General features: G+C 53.2%; 1 protein-coding gene and 1 long non-coding RNA gene across 4 annotated transcripts in view; one reads left to right on the top strand and one right to left on the bottom strand.

The window, feature by feature from the left end:
* Positions 1-20,976, top strand: part of RBM23 (RNA binding motif protein 23) — a 30,163-nt gene that overhangs the window by 2,833 nt on the left and 6,354 nt on the right. Inside the window, exons 4-13 of one of the 2 annotated variants that reach the window (XM_065044361.1) lie at positions 3,330-3,377; positions 3,508-3,563; positions 5,480-5,527; positions 6,827-6,922; positions 7,046-7,099; positions 7,918-8,035; positions 9,999-10,151; positions 11,287-11,424; positions 13,830-13,895; positions 15,694-15,886. In XM_065044361.1, coding sequence (XP_064900433.1) covers positions 3,330-3,377; positions 3,508-3,563; positions 5,480-5,527; positions 6,827-6,922; positions 7,046-7,099; positions 7,918-8,035; positions 9,999-10,151; positions 11,287-11,424; positions 13,830-13,895; positions 15,694-15,886 — 970 coding nt within the window. Of the gene's footprint in view, positions 1-3,329; positions 3,378-3,507; positions 3,564-5,476; positions 5,528-6,826; positions 6,923-7,045; positions 7,100-7,917; positions 8,036-9,998; positions 10,152-11,286; positions 11,425-13,829; positions 13,896-15,693; positions 15,887-20,976 lie in introns of both variants that reach the window. The other variant, XM_065044360.1, reaches the window with a different exon arrangement.
* On the bottom strand, positions 13,263-13,931 carry LOC135576962 (uncharacterized). Of its 2 annotated transcripts, none has more exons than XR_010468593.1 (3): positions 13,806-13,931; positions 13,481-13,500; positions 13,263-13,310 (listed from the first exon to the last, which is right to left on the bottom strand). It is a non-coding gene; the product is annotated as an uncharacterized LOC135576962 (long non-coding RNA). The 2 variants fall into 2 exon arrangements; XR_010468592.1 differs by lacking the exon at positions 13,263-13,310 and adding an exon at positions 13,389-13,420.

Genomic DNA, 20,976 nt, shown 5'->3' with positions numbered 1-20,976 from the left:
ATTTTGGGTCATTTTGGGGCATTTTTGGCTCATTTTTGGCCATTTTGGGTCATTTTGGGTCATTTGGGGGCATTTTTGGGTCATTTTTGGCCATTTTGGGGCATTTTGGGGCATTTTGGGTCATTTTTGGCCATTTTGGGGCATTTTGATTCAGTTCAAGCAATTTTGGGTCATTTTGGGTCATTTTAAGCAATTTTGGGGTATTTTGGGCCATTTTGCCTCATTTTTGGCCATTTTGGGTCATTTTGGGGCATTTTGGTTCATTTTGGGGCATTTTGGGGCATTTTGGGGCATTTTGCTTCATTTCAGTCATTTTTGGGGCATTTTGGGGCATTTTGATTCATTTCAAGCAATTTTGGGTCATTTTGGGGCATTTGGGGTCATTTTGGGTGATTTTGGGGCATTTTAAGTGGTTTTGAGTCATTTTGGGTCATTTTGCCTCATTTTAGTCATTTTTGGTGCATTTTGATTCATTTCAAGCAATTTTGGGTCATTTTGGGTCATTTTAAGCAATTTTGGGCCATTTTGGGCCATTTTGGCTCATTTTGGGCCATTTTGGGTCATTTTGGGCATTTTGGGCATTTTGGGGCATTTCAAGGGATTTTGGGGCATTTTGGGTCATTTTAAGTGATTTTGAGTCATTTTGGGTCATTTTGCTCAATTTCAGTCATTTTTGGGGCATTTTGGGGCATTTTGGGGCATTTCAAGGGATTTTGGGTCATTTTGATTCATTTCAAGGGATTTTGGGGCATTTTGGGTCATTTTGCTCAATTTCAGTCATTTTTGGGGCATTTTGATTCATTTCAAGCAATTTTGGGTCATTTTGGGGCATTTTAAGTGATTTTGGGGCAATTTAAGTGGTTTTGGGTCATTTTAAGCAATTTTGGGGCTTTTTGGGCCATTTTGGGCCATTTTGGGGCATTTTGGGTCATTTTGGGGCATTTTGGGTCATTTTTGGCCATTTTGGGGCATTTTTTCATTTCAAGAAATTTTGGGCCATTTTGGGTCATTTTGGGGGATTTTGGGGCATTTTGGGGCATTTCAAGGGATTTTGGGTCATTTTGGGGGATTTTGAGACATTTTGGGTCATTTTGCCTCATTTTAGTCATTTTTGGGGCATTTTGATTCATTTCAAGCAATTTTGGGTCATTTTGGGTCATTTTAAGTGGTTTTGGGTCATTTTAGGCAATTTTGGGCCATTTTGGCTCATTTTTGGCCATTTTGGGGCATTTTGGGTCATTTTGGATCATTTTGGGGGATTTTGGGTCATTTTAGGTCATTTCAAGGGATTTTGGGGCATTTTGGGTCATTTTGGGTCATTTCAGTGATTTTTGGCTCATTTTGGCTCATTTTGGGTCATTTCAGTCTTTTTTGGCTCATTTTGGGCCATTTTTGCTCATTTTGGGTCATTTTTGGTCATTTCAGTCAATTTTGGGTCAATTTTGGCTCATTTTGGGTCATTTTGCGTCATTTTGGGTCATTTTGGGTCATTTTGCTTCATTTCAGTTATTTTTGGGTCATTTTGGGTCATTTCAGTCATTTTTGGGTCAATTTTGGCTCATTTTGGGTCATTTTTGGGTCATTTTTGACCATTTCAGTCAATTTTGGGTCAATTTGGCTCATTTTGGGTCAATTTTGGCTCATTTTGGGTCATTTTTGGTCATTTCAGTCAATTTTGGGTCATTTTGGCTCAATTTGGGTCATTTTGGGCAATTTTGGCTCATTTTGGGTCATTTTGAGTCATTTTTTGGTAATTTCAGTCATTTTTGGGTCATTTTGGGTCATTTTGGGTCATTTCAGTCATTTTTGGGTCAATTTTGGCTCATTTTGGCTCATTTTGGGTCATTTTTGGGTCATTTTTGACCATTTCAGTCAATTTTGGGTCAATTTGGCTCATTTTGGGTCAATTTTGGCTCATTTTGGCTCATTTTGGGTCATTTTGGGCAATTTTGGGTCATTTTGGGTCATTTTCGCTCATTTTGGGTCATTTCAGTGATTTTTGGCTCATTTTGGGCCATTTTTGCTCATTTTGGGTCATTTTTGGTCATTTCAGTCAATTTTGGGTCAATTTTGGGTCATTTTGGGTCATTTTGGGTCATTTTGCTTCATTTCAGTTATTTTTGGGTCATTTTGGGTCATTTGGGGTCATTTCAGTCATTTTTGGGTCAATTTTTGGCTCATTTTGGGTCAATTTTGGCTCATTTTGGGTCATTTTGGTCATTTCAGTCAATTTTCGGTCATTTTGGCTCATTTTGGCTCAATTTGGGTCATTTTGGGCAATTTTGGCTCATTTTGGGTCATTTTGAGTCAATTTTTGGTAATTTCAGTCATTTTTGGGTCATTTTGGGTCATTTCAGTCATTTTTGGGTCAATTTTGGCTCATTTTGGGTCATTTTGGCTCATTTTGGGTCAATTTTGGGTCATTTCAGTCAATTTTGGGTCATTTTTGCTCATTTTGGCTCAATTTGGGTCATTTTGGGCAATTTTGGCTCATTTTGGGTCATTTTGAGTCATTTTTTGGTAATTTCAGTCATTTTTGGGTCATTTTGGGTCAATTTTGGGTCATTTCAGTCAATTTTGGGTCGTTTTGGGTCATTTTGGCTCATTTTGGGTCATTTTGCTTCATTTCAGTCAATTTTGGGTCATTTTGGCTCATTTTGGGTCATTTTGGTTCAATTTTGGGTCATTTTGGGCAATTTTGGCTCATTTTTGGTCAATTTTGGCTCATTTTGGCTCATTTTGGGCAATTTTGGCTCATTTTGGGTCATTTTGGCTCATTTTGGGTCATTTTGCTTCATTTCAGTCATTTTTGGCTCATTTTGGCTCATTTTGGGTCATTTCAGTCAATTTTGGCTCATTTTGGCTCATTTTGGGCCATTTTGGGTCATTTTCGCTCATTTTGGGTCATTTTTGGTCATTTCAGTCAATTTTGGGCCAATTTTGGCTCATTTTGGGCCATTTTGGCTCATTTTGCCTCATTTCAGTCATTTTTTGGTCATTTTGGGTCATTTCAGTCAATTTTGGGTCATTTTGGCTCATTTTGGGCCATTTTGGGTCATTTTCGCTCATTTTGGGCCATTTTGGGTCATTTCAGTGATTTTTGGCTCATTTTGGCTCATTTTGGCTCATTTTGCTTCATTTCAGTCATTTTTGGCTCATTTTGGGTCATTTTTGGTCATTTCAGTCAATTTTGGGTCAATTTTGGCTCATTTTGGGTCATTTTTGGTCATTTCAGTCAATTTTGGGTCGATTTTGGGTCATTTTGGGTCAATTTTGGGTCAATTTTGGCTCATTTTGGCTCATTTTGGGTGATTTTCCCCCTTTTCCAGGCCCAACCAGGTCCCTCCAAACCCCCCCCGGGCGGCCCCTCCCCCCAGGTACGTTTTGGGTCCAAATCCCTCGATTTTGGGTCATTTCCCCCCCCCGAGCTCAATTTTTGGGTCAAAACCACCCAATTTTGGTTCATTTTGAACCAAAACCACCCAATTTTACCCCATTTCCCAACAGGCGCCCGAGGAGCCCAACAAAGAGCCCAAAAAGGAGAGCGGGAGCGGCGGGAGCAGGTTTGGGGCAAAAACGGGCGATTTTGGGCAATTTGCGTCAAAAATCACCATTTTCACCCGATTCGCGGCGTTTTCTTTCCCTTTTGGGGCGTTTCAGGGGGTTTTTGGGGTTTTGGGAGCATTTTGGGGCATTTTAAAGGGTTTTGGGGCGATTCGCGTGGAAATTTTGGGGTGAAATTGCGGGATTTTGGGCAAATTTCAAAAATTGGAATTTTGGGCAATTTTGGGCGGTTTTAAGCGGATTTTTGGGGGGATTTTAAAGGGGATGAAATTTGGGGCATTTTAAAGGGTTTTGGGGCGATTCGCGCGGAAATTTTGGGGTAAATTCATGCGATTTGGGGCAAATTTCAAAAATTGGAATTTTGGGCAATTTTGGGTGAATTTTGGGGGTTTTCAAGGGTTTTTTGGGGGATTTTAAAGGGGATGAAATTTGGGGCATTTTAAAGGGTTTTGGGGCGATTCGCGCGGAAATTTTGGGGTAAATTCATGCGATTTTGGGCAAATTTCAAAAATTGAAATTTTGGGCAATTTTGGGCGATTTTAAGCGGATTTTGGGGGGATTTTAAAGGGTCTGGATGGGGGTTGAAATTTGGGGCATTTTAAAGGGTTTTGGGGCGATTCGCGCGGAAATTTTGGGGTGAAATCGCGGGATTTTGGGCAAATTTCAAAAATTGGAATTTTGGGGAATTTTGGGCAAATTTTGGGGGTTTTCAAGGGTTTTTTTGGGGGGGGTTTAAAGGGGTTGAAATTTGGGGCATTTTAAAGGGTTTTTGGGCGATTCGCGCGGAAATTTTGGGGTGAATTCATGTGATTTTGGGCAAATTTCAAAAATTGAAATTTTGGGCAATTTTGGGCGAATTTTGGGCGTTTTCAAGGGATTTTTGGGGGGATTTTAAAGGGGACGAAATTTGGGGCATTTTAAAGGGTTTTGGGGCGATTCGCGCGGAAATTTTGGGGTAAATTCATGCGATTTTGGGCAAATTTCGAAAATTGAAATTTTGGGCAATTTTGGGCGATTTTAAGCGGATTTTTGGGGGGATTTTAAAGGGTTTAAAGGGGATGAAATTTGGGGCATTTTAAGGGGTTTTGGGGCGATTCGCGCGGAAATTTTGGGGTGAATTTATTGGATTTTGGGCAAATTTCAAAAATTGGAATTTTGGGCAATTTTGGGCAAATTTGGGCATTTTTAAACAATTTTTGGGCCTTTTTAAAGGGATTTTGGGGCTTTAAATGAATTTGATATTTTGACAAAATTTTGGGGCCGTTTGTGGGAAATTTTGGGTCAATTTAATGCGATTTTGGGGCAAAATTCAGAATTCGCAATTTTGGGCAAATTTGGGTGTTTTTCAACAATTTTTGGAGCTTTTTAAAGGGATTTTGGGGCTTTAAATGAATTTTGATGTTTGGATGAATTTTTGGGGCCATTTATGGGAAATTTTGGGGCAATTTAATGGGATTTTGGGGCAAAATTCAGAATTTGAAATTTTGGGCAAATTTGGGCAAATTTTGGCGGTTTTTGATGGAATTTTGGGTTTTTTTGAAGGAATTTGGGGGTTTTTAATGATTTCAAATGATTTTTTGGGGCAATTTGGGTGAAAAAATTGAAATTTCAACATTTTGCTGAAAAAACTTGAAATTTCATCAAAATTTCATCAAAATTTCAAAATTTCACCAAAAATTTGAAATTTCATCAAAAAAAATGAAATTTCACCAAAAATTTGAAATTTCCAAAAAAAATGAAATTTGACCCAAATTTGGGGGGTTTTGGTGAATTTTGGGGGCGACTCGAAGGATTTTTGGGGCGTTTTGGGGCTTTTGGGGCGTTTTGGAGGATTTTTGGGGTGAAAAAGGCGAATTTTGGGCAATTTGGGGGCGATTTTTGGGGTGATTTGGGGGGTTTTTGGGTCTGTCAGCAGGAAGAAGCGGAGCCGGAGCCGGAGCCGGAGCCGCGAGCACAGACACAGGTTTGGGGTGAATTTGGGGGGTTTTGGGCAATTTGGGGCGTTTAAGGTGGAATTTTGGGGTTTTAAGGTGGAATTTGGGGCATTTAAGGTGGAATTTGGGACATTTAAGGTGGAATTTGGGGGTTTTAAGGTGGAATTTTGGGGTTTTAAGGTGGAATTTGAGGCATTTAAGGTGGAATTTGGGGGTTTTAAGGTGGAATTTTGGGGTTTTAAGGTGGAATTTGGGGATTTTAAGGTGGAATTTGGGCCATTTAAGGTGGATCTTGAAGCATTTAAGGTGGAATTTTGGGCATTTAAGGTGGAATTTGGAGCATTTAAGGTGGAATTTGAGGCATTTAAGGTGGAATTTGGGGGGTTTAAGGTGGAATTTGGGGGTTTTAGGGTGGAATTTGATGCATTTAAGGTGGAATTTTGACCATTTAAAGCAGAATTTGGAGCATTTAAGGTGGAATTTGGGGGTTTTAAGGCAGAATTTCCCCATTTAAGGTGGAATTTCCCCCATTTAAGGTGGAATTGGGGCCATTTAAGGTGGAATTTTCCCCATTTAAGGTGGAATTTCCCCATTTAAGGTGGAATTTCCCCCTTTAAGGTGGAATTTCCCCCATTTAAGGTGGAATTGGGGCCATTTAAGGCAGAATTTCCCCCATTTAAGGCGGAATTTCCCCATTTAAGGCAGAATTTCCCCATTTAAGGCGGAATTTCCCCCATTTAAGGTGGAATTGGGGCCATTTAAGGTGGAATTGGGGCTATTTAAGGCGGAATTTTCCTCATTTAAAGCGGAATTTCCCCATTTAAGGTGGAATTTGGGGCATTTAAGGTGGAATTTGGAGCATTTAAGGTGGAATTTGAGGCATTTAAGGTGGAATTTTGGGTTTTAAGGTGGAATTTGAGGCATTTAAGGTGGAATTTGGGGCTATTTAAGGCGGAATTTCCCCCATTTAAGGCGGAATTTTCCTCATTTAAGGCAGAATTTCACCCATTTAAGGTGGAATTGGGGCTATTTAAGGTAGAATTGGGGCTATTTAAGGCAGAATTTTCCTCATTTAAGGCGGAATTTCCCCATTTAAGGTGGAATTTGGGGCATTTAAGGTGGAATTTGGGACATTTAAGGTGGAATTTTGGGGTTTTAAGGTGGAATTTGGGGCATTTAAGGTGGAATTTCCCCATTTAAGGCGGAATTTCCCCCATTTAAGGCGGAATTTCCCCCATTTAACCCCCGTCAGGGGGGTTTTCCGACCCCCCCATTCCATTCCCGCCCTCATTTTGGGGCTAATTCCCCCCTTTTTGGCCCATTTGCAGCCGGGAGCGACGCCGGCGCAGCCGCAGCCGCAGCCGCCGAAGCCACCGAAGCCGCCGCAGCCGCAGCCGCAGCCGCCGGCGCGACGACAGGTCCAGGTAGCCAAAACGGGGCCGTTTGGACCCAAAAATGGGACTCGGCGGCCAAAACGTGGGGAAAACGGGGCGAAACGGACCCAAAAGGGCTGAGATTTGCCCCAAAACGGGGAACGTTGCCAACAGGCGCCGCTTTGGGCACAGTAAGAGCCCCCAGCACCGCGACAAGAGCCCGGCCAGGTCAGTGACCCCAGTGACCCCATTGACCCCCATTGACCCCCATTGACCCCATTGACCCCATTGACCCCATTGATCCCAGTGACCCCATTGACCCCATTGATCCCATTGACCCCATTGACCCCATTGAGCCATTGACCCCATTGACCCCATTGAATCCATTGACCCCATTGACCGCATTGATCCTATTGACCCCCATTGATCCCATTGACCCCATTGACCCCATTGATCCCATTGACCCCATTGACCCATTGTCCCCATTGACCCATTGACCCCATTGACCCCGTTGACCCCATTGACCCCATTGACTCCTATTGATCCCCATTGATCCCCATTGACCCCATTGACCCCATTGACACCATTGACCCCATTGACCCCCATTGACCCCCATTGATCCCCATTGATCCCATTGACCCCATTGACCCCATTGACCCCATTGTCCCCATTGACCCCATTGACCCCATTGTCCCCATTGACCCCATTGATCCCATTGACTCCATTGACCCCATTGACCCCATTGATCCCATTGACCCCCATTGATCCCATTGACCCCCATTGAGCCCATTGACCCCCATTGACCCCCATTGACCCCATTGACCCCATTGATCCCATTGACCCCCATTGAGCCCATTGACCCCCATTGACCCCCATTGACCCCATTGACCCCATTGATCCCATTGACCCCATTGACCCCATTGACCCATTGACCCCCATTGACCCCCATTGACCCATTGACCCCATTGACCCCATTGACCCCATTGAATCCATTGACCCCATTGTCCCCATTGTCCCCATTGTCCCCATTGTCCCATTGTCCCCAGGGAGCCGCTGGGCAGCCTGAGCCCCGAGGAGCGCGACGCCCGCACCGTGTTCTGCATGCAGCTGGCCGCCCGCATCCGGCCCCGCGACCTCGAGGACTTCTTCTCCGCCGTGGGGAAGGTGGGGACATCGGGGACAATGGGGGCAATGGGGACAATGGGGGCAATGGGGTCAATGGGGGTGATGGGGTCAATGGGGTCAATGGGGACAATGGGGGCAATGGGGTCAATGGGGGCAATGGGGTCAATGGGGTCAATGGGGACAATGGGGTCAATGGGGTCAATGGGGACAATGGGGTCAATGGGGACATTGGGGACAATGGGATCAATGGGGTCAATGGGGGTCAATGGGGTCAATGGGGTCAATGGGGGTCAATGGGGTCAATGGGGTCAATGGGATCAATGGGGTCAATGGGGGTCAATGGGGTCAATGGGGTCAATGGGGGTCAATGGGGTCAATGGGGTCAATGGGGTCAATGGCGCCACCACCTTCATTTCCCTGGTCCCACCACCCTATTGAGTTGAATCCCAGGGTCACCCCCACCCCATAGCTCCACCCCCACCCCATAGCTCTGCCCACCCATAGCTCCACCCCATAGCTCCGCCACCACCCCATAGCTCCACCCCCCATAGCTCCACCCCATAGCTCCACCCCCCCATAGCTGCACCCTATAGCTCCACCCCCCCATAGCTCCACCCCACCCCACAGCTCCACCCCCCCATAGCTCCACCCCATAGCTCCACCCCCCCATAGCTCCACCCTATAGCTCCACCCCCCCATAGCTCCACCCCCCCATAGCTCCACCCTATAGCTCCACCCCCCCATAGCTCCACCCCCCCATAGCTCCACCCCCCCATAGCTCCACCCCCCCATAGCTCCACCCCCCCATAGCTCCACCCCATAGCTCCACCCCCCCATAACTTCACCCCATAGCTCCACCCCCCCATAACTTCACCCCATAGCTCCACCCCCCCATAGCTCCACCCCCCCATAGCTCCACCCCACCCCATAGCTCCACCCCCCATAGCTCCACCCCCCATAGCTCCACCCCCCATAGCTCCACGCCATAGCTCCACCCCATAGCTCCACCCCCCCAAAGCTCCACCCCATAGCTCCACTCCCCATAGCTCCACCCCCCATAGCTCCACCCCCCATAGCTCCACCCCCCCATAGCTCCACCCCCATAGCTTCACCCCCCCATAGCTTCACCCCATAGCTCCACCCCCCCATAGCTCTACCCTATAGCACCACCCCATAGCTCCACCCCCCATAGCGTGACCCCATAGCTCCACCCCGCCATAGCTCCACCCTATAGCTCCACCCCCCTATAGCTCCACCCTATAGCTCCACCCCCCCATAGCTCCACCCCCCCATAGCTCCACCCTATAGCTCCACCCCCCATAGCTCCACCCCCCCATAGCTCCACGCCATAGCTCCACCCCCCCATAGCTCCACCCCCACCCCATACCTCCACCCCCCCATAGCTCCACCCCCCCATAGCTCCACCCCCACCCCATACCTCCACCCCCCCATAGCTCCACCCCATAGCTCCACCCCCCCATAGCTCCACCCTATAGCTCCACCCCCCCATAGCTTCACCCCCCATAGCTCCACCCCATAGCTCCACCCCCCCATAGCTCCACCCCATAGCTCCACCCCATAGCTCCACCCCCCATAGCTCCACCCCATAGCTCCACCCCCCATAGCTCCACCCCATAGCTCCACCCCCCCATAGCTCCACCCCATAGCTCCACCCCATAGCTCCACCCCCCATAGCTCCACCCCATAGCTCCACCCCCCATAGCTCCACCCCATAGCTCCACCCCCCCATAGCTCCACCCTATAGCTCCACCCCCCCATAGCTTCACCCCCCATAGCTTCACCCCACATAGCTTCATCCCATAGCTCCACCCCCCCATAACTTCACCCCATAGCTCCACCCCATAGCTCCACCCCCCATAGCTCCACCCCCCATAGCTCCACCCCATAGTTCCACCCCATAGCTCCACCCCCCATAGCTCCACCCCCCATAGCTCCGCCCCCCCGTAGCTCCGCCCCCCATAGCTCCGCCCCCTTCCCGCAGGTGCGCGACGTGCGCATCATCTCGGACCGCAACTCGCGCCGCTCCAAGGGCATCGCGTACGTGGAGTTCTGCGACATCCAATCGGTGCCCTTGGCCATCGGGCTGACCGGCCAGCGCCTGCTGGGGGTCCCCATCATCGTGCAGGCCTCGCAGGTCTCTATCGTCTCTATGGTCTCTATGGTCTCTATGGTCTCTATGGGTCTCTATGGGTCTCTATGGTCTCTATGGTCTCTATGGGTCTCTATGGTCTCTATGGTCTCTATGGGTCTCTATGGGTCTCTATGGTCTCTATGGGTCTCTATGGGTCTCTATGGTCTCTATGGTCTCTATGGTCTCTATGGGTCTCTATGGTCTCTATGGGTCTCTATGGTCTCTATGGTCTCTATGGGTCTCTATGGGTCTCTATGGTCTCTATGGTCTCTATGGTCTCTATGGGTCTCTATGGGTGTCTATGGGGCGCTATGGGTCTCTATGGGTCTGTTCTATGGGTCTCTATGGTCTCTATGGGTCTCTATGGTCTCTATGGGTCTCTATGGGTCTCTATGGGTCTCTATGGTCTCTATGGTCTCTATGGTCTCTATGGTCTCTATGCTCTCTATGGTCTCTATGGTCTCTATGGTCTCTATGGGTCTGTTCTATGGGTCTCTATGGTCTCTATGGGTCTCTATGGGTCTCTATGGGTCTCTATGGGTCTGTATGGTCTTTATGGGTCTCTATGGTCTCTATGGGTCTCTATGGTCTCTATGGTCTCTATAGGTGTCTATGGGTCTCTATGGGTCTCTATGGGTCCCCATTTGTCCCTATGTCTCTCTATGGGTCTCTCTATGGGTCTTATGGGTCCCTATGGCTCTCTATGGCTTCTTCTGGCTCTCTATGGTCTCTATGGCTCTCTATGGGTCCCTATGGCTCCCTATGGCTCCCTATGGGTCCCTATGACTCCCTATGGCTCCCTATGGGTCCCTATGGGTCTCTATGGTCTCTATGAGTCTGTATGATCTCTATGGGTCCCTTTGGCTCTCTATGGGTCCCCATTGGTCCCTATGTCTCTCTATGGGTCTCTATGTCTCTCTATGGGTCCTATGGGTCCCTATGGCTCTCTATGGGTCTCTATGGCTCTCTATGGGTCCCTATGGCTCTCTATGGGTCCCTATGGGTCCTTATGGGTCTCTATGGGTCCCTCTGGCTCTCTTTGGCTCTCTATGGTCTCTATGGGTCTCTATGGGTCCCTATGGCTCCCTATGGGTCCCTCTGGCTCCCTATGGGTCCCTGACCCCCGCGTCTCCCCCAGGCGGAGAAGAACCGCTTGGCCGCCATGGCCAACAACCTGCAGAAGGGCTCGGGGGGGCCCATGCGGCTCTACGTGGGCTCCCTGCACTGCAACATCACCAAGGAGATGCTGCGCGGCATCTTCGAGCCCTTCGGGAAGGTGACACGCGGGGGGGACACTTGGGGGTCAGTGGGTTGGGTTGGGGGTCATTGGGTTGGGTTGGGGGTCAATGGGTTGGGTTGGGGGTCATTGGTTGACTTGGGGGTCAATGGGTTGGGTTGGGGGTCAATGGGTTGGGTTGGGGGTCAATGGGTTGGGTTGGGGGTCAATGGGTTGACTTGGGGGTCAATGGGTTGGGTTGGGGGTCAATAGGTTGGGTTGGGGGTCAATGGGTTGGGTTGGGGGTCAATGGGTTGGGTTGGGGGTCAATGGGTTGAGTTATGGGGCAGGGGTTGGGGGTCAATGGGTTGGGTTGGGGGTCAATGGGTTGGGTTGGGGGTCAATGGGTTGACTTGGGGGTCAATGGGTTGAGTTATGGGGCAGGGGTTGGGTCAATGGGTTGGGTTGGGGGTCAATAGGTTGGGTTGGGGGTCAATGGGTTGAGTTGGGGGGCAGGGGTTGGGTCAATGGGTTGGGTTGGGGGTCAATGGGTTGGGTGTCAATGGGTTGGGTTATGGGGCAGGGGTTGGGTCAATGGGTTGGGTTGGGGGTCAATGGGTTGGGTTGGGGGTCAATGGGTTGGGTTGGGGGTCAATGAGTTGAGTTATGGGGCGTGGGTTGGGTCAATGGGTTGGGTTGGGGGTCATTGGTTGACTTGGGGGTCAGTGGGTTGGTTTGGGGGTCAGTGGGTTGGGTTGGGGGTCAATGGGTTGGGTTGGGGGTCAATGGGTTGGGTTGGGGGTCAATGGGTTGACTTGGGGGTCAATGGGTTGAGTTATGGGGCAGGGGTTGGGTCAATGGGTTGGGTTGGGGGTCAATAGGTTGGGTTGGGGGTCAATGGGTTGGGTTGGGGGTCAATGGGTTGAGTTGGGGGGCAGGGGTTGGGTCAATGGGTTGGGTTGGGGGTCAATGGGTTGGGTTGGGGGTCAATGAGTTGAGTTATGGGGCGTGGGTTGGGTCAATGGGTTGGGTTGGGGGTCATTGGTTGACTTGGGGGTCAATGGGTTGATTTGGGGGTCAATGGGTTGGGTTGGGGGTCAATGGGTTGGTTTGGGGGTCAGTGGGTTGGGTTGGGGGTCAATGGGTTGACTTGGGGGTCAGGGGTTGGGTCAGTGGGTTGGGTTGGGGGTCAATGGGTTGGGTTGGGGGTCAATGGGTTGGGTTGGGGGTCAATGGGTTGGTTTGGGGGTCAGTGGGTTGGGTTGGGGGTCAATGGGTTGACTTGGGGGTCAGGGGTTGGGTCAGTGGGTTGGGTTGGGGGTCAATGGGTTGGGTTGGGGGTCAATGGGTTGACTTGGGGGTCAATGGGTTGACTTGGGGGTCAATGGGTTGGGTTGGGGGTCAATGGGTTGGGTTGGGGGTCAATGGGTTGGGTTGGGGACATTGGGGACCCCATTGGGGACCTTGGGGACACTTGGGACATGGGAGACCCCATTGGGGACCCCCCGGTGACCTTGGGGACCCCCTGGTGACCTTGGGGACCCATTGGGGACATTGGAGACCACATTGGGGACCCCCCTGGGGACATTGGGGACCCCTTGGGGACATTGGGGACCCCATTGGGGACATTGGGGACCCCCCTGGGGACATTGGGGACACTTGGGGACATCGGGGACCCCATTGGGGACCCCTTGGGGACATGTGGGGACATTGGGGACCCCCCTTGGGGACATTGGGGACCCCATTGGGGACCCTTGGGGACACCTGGGGACATCAGAGACCCCCCTGGTGACATTGGGGACCCCATTGGGGACATTGGGGACACTTGGGGACATGGGAGACCCCATTGGGAACCCCCCTGGGGACATTGGGGACCCCATTGGGGACATTTGGGACACTTGGGGACATTGGGGACCCCCTGGTGACCTTGGGGACCCCCTGGTGACCTTGGGGACCCCTTGGGGACATTGGGGACCCCCTGGTGACATTGGAGACCCCATTGGGGACCCCTGGTAACCTTGGTGACCCCCGGTGACCTTGGGGACCCCCTGGTGACCTTGGGACCCCATTGGTGACCTTGGGGACCCCATTGGTGACCTTGGGCCCCCCCGGTGACCTTGGGGACCCCCCGGTGACCTTGGGGACCCCCTGGTGACCTTGAGGCCCCCCTGGTGACCTTGAGGCCCCCCTGGTGACCTTGGGGTCCCCCCCGGTGACCTTGGGACCCCCTTGGTGACCTTGGGACCCCCTTGGTGACCTTGGTGCCCCCTTGGTGACCTTGGGACCCCATTGGTGACCTTGAGGCCCCCCCTGGTAACCTTGGTGCCCCCCGGTGACCTTGGGGACCCCCCCGGTGACCTTGGGGGCCCCCTTGGTGACCTTGGGGACCCCCTGATGACCTTGGGGACCCCCCCGGTGACCTTGGGGACCCCCCCGGTGACCTTGGGGTGTCCCCGTGTCCCCAGATCGACAGCATCGTGCTGATGCGCGACCCCGACACCGGCCAGTCCAGGGGCTACGGCTTCATCACCGTGAGTGACTGGTCATACTGGTTTATACTGGTTTATACTGGTCATACTGGTCCATACTGGGACATACTGGTCCATACTGGTCCATATTGGTCTATACTGGTCATACTGGGACAGACTGGGACAGACTGGTATGGGTCCGAACTGGTCCATAGTGGTCCCTAGTGGTCTCTAGTGGTCCATAAAGTCCCATACTGGTCCATACTGGTTCATACTGGTTTATACTGGTCCATACTGGTCCATACTGGTATGGGTCCGTACTGGTCCATACTGGTCCCTAGTGGTCCATAAAGTCCCATACTGGTCTGTACTGGTCTATACTGGTCCATATTGGTCCATACTGGCCATACTGGTCCATACTGGTCCATAGTGGCCATACTGGTCCATACTGGTCCATACTGGTCCATACTGGTCCATACTGGTATGGGTCTGTACTGGACCGTAGTGGTCCCTAGTGGTCCCTAGTGACCTGTACCGACCCATACTGGTCCATAAAGTCCCATACTGGTCCATACTGGTCCATACTGGTCCATACTGGTCCATACTGGTATGGGTCCCTACTGCTCCCTAGTGGTCCATAAAGTCCCATACTGGTCCATACTGGCCCATACTGGTCCCTAGTGGTCCATAAAGTCCCATACTGGTCCATACTGGTCCATACTGGTCCATACTGGTCCATACTGGTATGGGTCCGTATTGGTCCCTAGTGGTCCATACTGGTCCCTAGTGATCCCTAGTGGTCTCTAATGGTCCCTAGTGGTCCATAGTGGTCCATACTGGCCATACTGGTCCATACTGGTCCATACTGGAATGGGTCCGTACTGGTCCCTAGTGGTCCTTAAAGTCCCATACTGGCCCCTACTGGTCCCTAGTGGTCCATAAAGCCCCATAAAGGCCCATACTGGTCCATACTGGTCCATACTGGTCCATACTGGTATGGGTCCATACTGGTCCAAACTGGTCCCTAGTGATCCCTAGTGGTCTCTAATGGTCCCTAGCGGTCCATAGTGGCCCATACTGGTCCATACTGGTCCATACTGGTCCATACTGGTCCATACTGGTATGGGTCCAAACTGGTTCCTAGTGGTCCCTAGTGGTCCCTAGTGATCCCTAGTGGTCTCTAATGGTCCCTAGTGGTCCATACTGGCCATACTGGTCCATACTGGTCCATACTGGTCCATACTGGTATGGGTCCGTACTGGTCCCTAGTGGTCCATAAAGTCCCATACTGGTCCCTACTGGCCCATAAAGTCCCATACTGGCCCATACTGGTCCATACTGGTCCATACTGGTCCATACTGGTCCATACTGGTATGGGTCCATACTGGTCCCTAGTGATCCCTAGTGGTTTCTAATGGTCCCTAGTGGTCCATAGTGGTCCATACTGGCCATACTGGTCCATACTGGTCCATACTGGTCCATACTGGTTCATACTGGTATGGGTGCAGACTGGTCCGTAGTGGTCCCTAGTGGTCCCTAGTGGCCTGTAGTGACCCATACTGGTCTGTACTGGTCCATATTGGTCCATACTGGTCCATACTGGTCCATACTGGTCCATACTGGTATGGGTCCGTACTGGTCCCTAGTGGCCCATAAAGTCCCATACTGGTCCCTACTGGCCCATACTGGTCCATAGTGGTCCATACTGGCCATACCGGTCCATACTGGTCCATACTGGTCCATACTGGTCCATACTGGTATGGGTCCGTACTGCTCCCTAGTGGTCCATAAAGTCCCCTACTGGTCTATACTGGTCTATACTGGTCCCTAGTGGTCCACAGCGCTCCCCGTGTCCCCGCAGTTCTCGGAGGCGGAGTGCGCGCGCCGGGCGCTGGAGCAGCTGCACGGCTTCGAGCTGGCCGGCCGCCCCATGCGCGTGGGGCAGCTGAGCGAGCGGCCCGACGGCTCCAGCGACGTCACCTTCCCCGAGGGACCCGGCGACGACGGCGACCTGCCCGCCCCCCGCCTGCAGCTCGTGGCCAAGCTGGCCGAGGGTGGGACGGGGGGACGGGGACCGCGGGGGGGTCCGTGGGGGGAGATAGGGGGGTCTATGGGGGGAGATAGGGGGTCTATGGGGGGAGATATGGGGTCTATGGGGGGAGATAGGGGGGTCTATGGGGTCTATGGGGGGAGATATGGGGGTCTGTGGGGGTCTATGGGGGTCTGTGGGGGGAGATATGGGGTCTATGGGGGAGATAGGGGGGTCTATGGGGGCCTATGGGGGGAGATATGGGGGTCTATGGGGTCTAAGGGGATCTATGGGGGGAGATATGGGGGTCTATGGGGGGAGATATGGGGGTCTATGGGGGGAGCTATGGGGCTGGGGACTCCATAGGGGGGGTCTATGGGGTGTCTATGGGGGTCTGTGGGGGGAGATAGGGGGGTCTATGGGGTGTCTATGGGGGTCTATGGGGGTCTATGGGGTGTCTATGGGGGTCTATGGGGGTCTATGGGGTGTCTATGGGGGTCTATGGGGGTCTATGGGGGGAGCTATGGGGCTGGAGGCATCATAGGGGGTGTCTATGGGGGTCTATGGGGGGAGATATGGGGGTCTATGGGTGTCTATGGGGGGAGCTATGGGGCTGGGGACTCCATAGGGGGTGTCTATGGGGGTCTATGGGGTGTCTATGGGGGTCTATGGGGGTCTATGGGGGTCTATGGGGGTCTATGGGGTGTCTATGGGGGTCTATGGGGGTCTATGGGGGGAGCTATGGGGCTGGAGGCATCATAGGGGGTGTCTATGGGGGTCTATGGGGGGAGATATGGGGGTCTAAGGGGGTCTATGGGGGGAGCTATGGGGCTGGGGACTCCATAGGGGGTGTCTATGGGGGTCTATGGGGGTCTATGGGGGGAGATATGGGGGTCTATGGGGGAGATATGGGGGTCTATGGGGGAGATATGGGGGTCTGTGGGGATCTATGGGGGGAGATATGGGGGTCTATGGGGGGAGATAGGCGGGTCTATGGGGTCTATGGGGGGGTCTATGGGGGTCTATGGGGGAGATATGGGGGTCTATGGGGGTCTATGGGGAGTTATGGGGGTCTATGGGGGTCTATGGGGGGAGATAGGGGGGTCTACGGGGTCTATGGGGGGAGATATGGGGGTCTATGGGGTCTATGGGGGGAGATATGGGGGTCTATGGGGTCTATGGGGGTCTAAGGGGGTCTGTGGGGGGAGATATGGGGGTCTATGGGGGGAGCTATGGGGCTGGGGACTCCATAGGGGGGGTCTATGGGGGTCTTTGGGGGGAGATATGGGGGTCTATGGGGGGAGATATGGGGGTCTATTGGGGCTTATGGGGTGTCTATGGGGGTCTATGGGGGGAGATATGGGGCTGGGGACTCCATAGGGGGTGTCTATGGGTGTCTATGGGGGTCTATGGGGGAGATATGGGGGTCTATGGGGTCTATGGGGGGAGATATGGGGGTCTGTGGGGGTCTATGGGGTGTCTATGGGTGTCTATGGGGGTCTGTGGGGGTCTAGGGGGGGAGATATGGGGGTCTATTGGGGCTTATGGGGTGTCTATGGGGGTCTATGGGGGGAGATATGGGGCTGGGGACTCCATAGGGGGTGTCTATGGGTGTCTATGGGGGTCTATGGGGGAGATATGGGGGTCTATGGGGTCTATGGGGGGAGATATGGGGGTCTGTGGGGGTCTATGGGGTGTCTATGGGTGTCTATGGGGGTCTGTGGGGGTCTAGGGGGGGAGATATGGGGGTCTATGGGGGGAGATATGGGGGTCTATGGGGGTCTATGGGGGAGATATGGGGTCTATGGGGGTCTATGGGGGGAGATATGGGGGTCTATGGGGGAGATAGGGGGGTCTATGGGGGTCTATGGGGGGAGATATGGGGGTCTGTGGGGGTCTATGGGGTCTATGGGGGGAGATATGGGGGTCTATGGGGGTCTATGGGGGGAGATATGGGGGTCTGTGGGGGTCTATGGGGTCTATGGGGGGAGATAGGGGGGTCTATGGGGGTCTATGGGGGGAGATATGGGGGTCTATGGGGGTCTATGGGGGGAGATATGGGGGTCTGTGGGGGTCTATGGGGTCTATTGGGGGAGATATGGGGGTCTATGGGGGAGATATGGGGTCTGTGGGGGGAGATATGGAGGTCTGTGGGGGTCTATGGGGGTCTATGGGGGGAGATATGGGGGTCTATGGGGGAGATATGGGGTCTAAGGGGGGAGCTATGGGGCTGGAGGCACCATAGGGGGTGTCTATGGGGGTCTATGGGGGTCTATGGGGGGAGATATGGGGGTCTATGGGGGTCTATGGGGTGTCTATGGGGGTCTATATGGGGAGCTATGTGGCTGGGGACTGCGTGGGGGGTCTATGGGGTGTCTATGGGGGTCTATGAGGGGAGATATGGGGCTGGAGGCACCATAGGGGGTGTCTATGGGGGGAGATAGGGGGGTCTATGGGGGTCTAAGGGGGTCTATGGGGGGAGCTATGGGGGTCTATGGGGGGAGCTATGGGGGTCTATGGGGTGTCTATGGGGGTCTGTGGGGGGGTCTATGGGGGTATATGGGGGTCTATGGGGTCTATGGGGGAGATATGGGGGTCTATGGGGGTCTGTGGGGGTCTATGGGGGTCTATGGGGGGAGCTATGGGGTCTATGGGGGGAGCTATGGGGCTGGGGACTCCATAGGGGGGGTCTATGGGGTGTCTATGGGGGTCTGTGGGGGGGTCTATGGGGGTATATGGGGGTCTATGGGGTCTATGGGGGAGATATGGGGGTCTATGGGGGTCTGTGGGGGTCTATGGGGGTCTATGGGGTGTCTATGGGGTCTATGGGGGGAGCTATGGGGCTGGAGGCACCATAGGGGGTGTCTATGGGGTCTATGGGGGGAGCTATGGGGCTGGAGGCACCATAGGGGGTGTCTATGGGGGTCTATGGGGGGAGCTATGGGGCTGGAGGCACCATAGGGGGTGTCTATGGGGTCTATGGGGGGAGCTATGGGGCTGGAGGCACCATAGGGGGTGTCTATGGGGGTCTATGGGGGGAGCTATGGGGCTGGAGGCACCATAGGGGGTGTCTATGAGGGTCTATGGGGGTCTATGGGGGGAGATATGGGGGTCTATGGGGGTCTATGGGGTCTATGGGGGAGATATGGGGGTCTATGGGGGTCTATGGGGGTCTATGGGGTGTCTATGGGGGTCTATGGGGGGAGCTATGGGGCTGGAGGCACCATAGGGGGTGTCTATGAGGGTCTATGGGGGGAGATATGGGGGTCTATGGGGGTCTATGGGGGGAGATATGGGGGTCTATGGGGGTCTATGGGGGTCTATGGGGGGAGCTATGGGGCTGGAGGCACCATAGGGGGTGTCTATGGGGGTCTAAGGGGGGAGCTATGGGGCTGGAGGCACCATAGGGGGTGTCTATGGGGGTCTATGGGGGGAGCTATGGGGCTGGAGGCACCATAGGGGGTGTCTATGAGGGTCTATGGGGGTCTATGGGGGGAGATATGGGGGTCTATGGGGGTCTATGGGGTCTATGGGGGAGATATGGGGGTCTATGGGGGTCTATGGGGTGTCTATGGGGGTCTATGGGGGGAGCTATGGGGCTGGAGGCACCATAGGGGGTGTCTATGAGGGTCTATGGGGGGAGATATGGGGGTCTATGGGGGTCTATGGGGGGAGATATGGGGGTCTATGGGGGTCTATGGGGGTCTATGGGGTCTATGGGGGGAGATATGGGGGTCTATGGGGGGAGATAGGGGGGTCTATGGGGTCTATGGGGGAGATATGGGGGTCTATGGGGTCTATGGGGGGAGATATGGGGGTCTATGGGGGAGATATGGGGGGAGATATGGGGGTCTAGGGGGGTCTATGGGGCTGGGGACTGCGTGGGGGGGTCTATGGGGGGAGCTATGGGGGTCTATGGGGGTCTATGGGGGGAGCTATGGGGGTCTATGGGGGTCTATGGGGGGAGCTATGGGGGTCTATGGGGGTCTATGGGGGGAGATATGGGGGTCTATGGGGGTCTATGGGGGTCTATGGGGGGAGATATGGGGGTCTATGGGGGTCTATGGGGCTGGAGGCACCATAGGGGGTGTCTATGGGGATCTATGGGGTCTATGGGGGGAGATATGGGGTCTATGGGGGTCTATAGGGATTTGTGGGGGGAGCTATGGGGCTGGGGACTGCATAGGGGTGTCTATGGGGGTCTGTGGGGGTCTGTGGGGGTCTATGGGGCTGGGGACTCAATAGGGGGTGTCCATGGGGTGTCTATGGGTGTCCATGGGGGGTTATGGGGCTGGAGGCACCATAGGGGGTGTCTATAAGGGTCTATGGGGGTCTATGGGGGGAGATATGGGGGTCTATGGGGGTCTATGGGGTCTATGGGGGAGATATGGGGGTCTAGGGGGGTCTATGGGGAGAGATATGGGGGTCTAGGGGGGTCTATGGGGTCTGTGGGGGGAGATATGGGGGTCTGTGGGGGTCTATGGGGGAGATATGGGGGTCTATGGGGGGAGATATGGGGGTCTATGGGGGTCTATGGGGGGAGATATGGGGGTCTGTGGGGGTCTATGGGGGGAGATATGGGGGTCTATGGGGTGTATGGGGGTCTATGGGGGTCTATGGGGGTCTATGGGGGTCTATGGGGCTGGAGGCACCATAGGGGGGGTCTATGGGGGTCTATGGGGGTCTATGGGGGGAGATATGGGGGTCTATGGGGGTCTATGGGGGGAGATATGGGTGTCTATGGGGGTCTATGGGGGTCTAAGGGGGGAGCTATGGGGCTGGAGGCACCATAGGGGGGGTCTATGGGGGTCTATGGGGGGAGATATGGGGCTGGGGACTCCATAGGGGGTGTCCATGGGGTGTCCATGGGGGGTTATGGGGCTGGACCCATAGGGGGCACTTTGGGGGTCGTGGGAGTGGTTGTGGGTCTGTGCCCCCTAACTTGTGGGTCTGCCCCATAACTTGTGGGTCTGCCCCCTAACTTGTGGGTCTGCCCCATAACTTGTGGGTCCCGGGGTGGTTATTGGTCTGTGCCCCATAACTTGTGGGTCTGCCCCATAACTTGTGGGTCCCGGGGTGGTTATTGGTCTGTGCCCCATAACTTGTGGGTCTGCC

The sequence above is a fragment of the Columba livia genome, chromosome 36, assembly GCF_036013475.1.
Source record: "Columba livia isolate bColLiv1 breed racing homer chromosome 36, bColLiv1.pat.W.v2, whole genome shotgun sequence".
NCBI lineage: Eukaryota > Metazoa > Chordata > Aves > Columbiformes > Columbidae > Columba > Columba livia.
The sequence above is the reverse complement of the archived record's forward strand: the minus strand, read 5'-3'. Positions and strand labels throughout refer to the sequence as shown.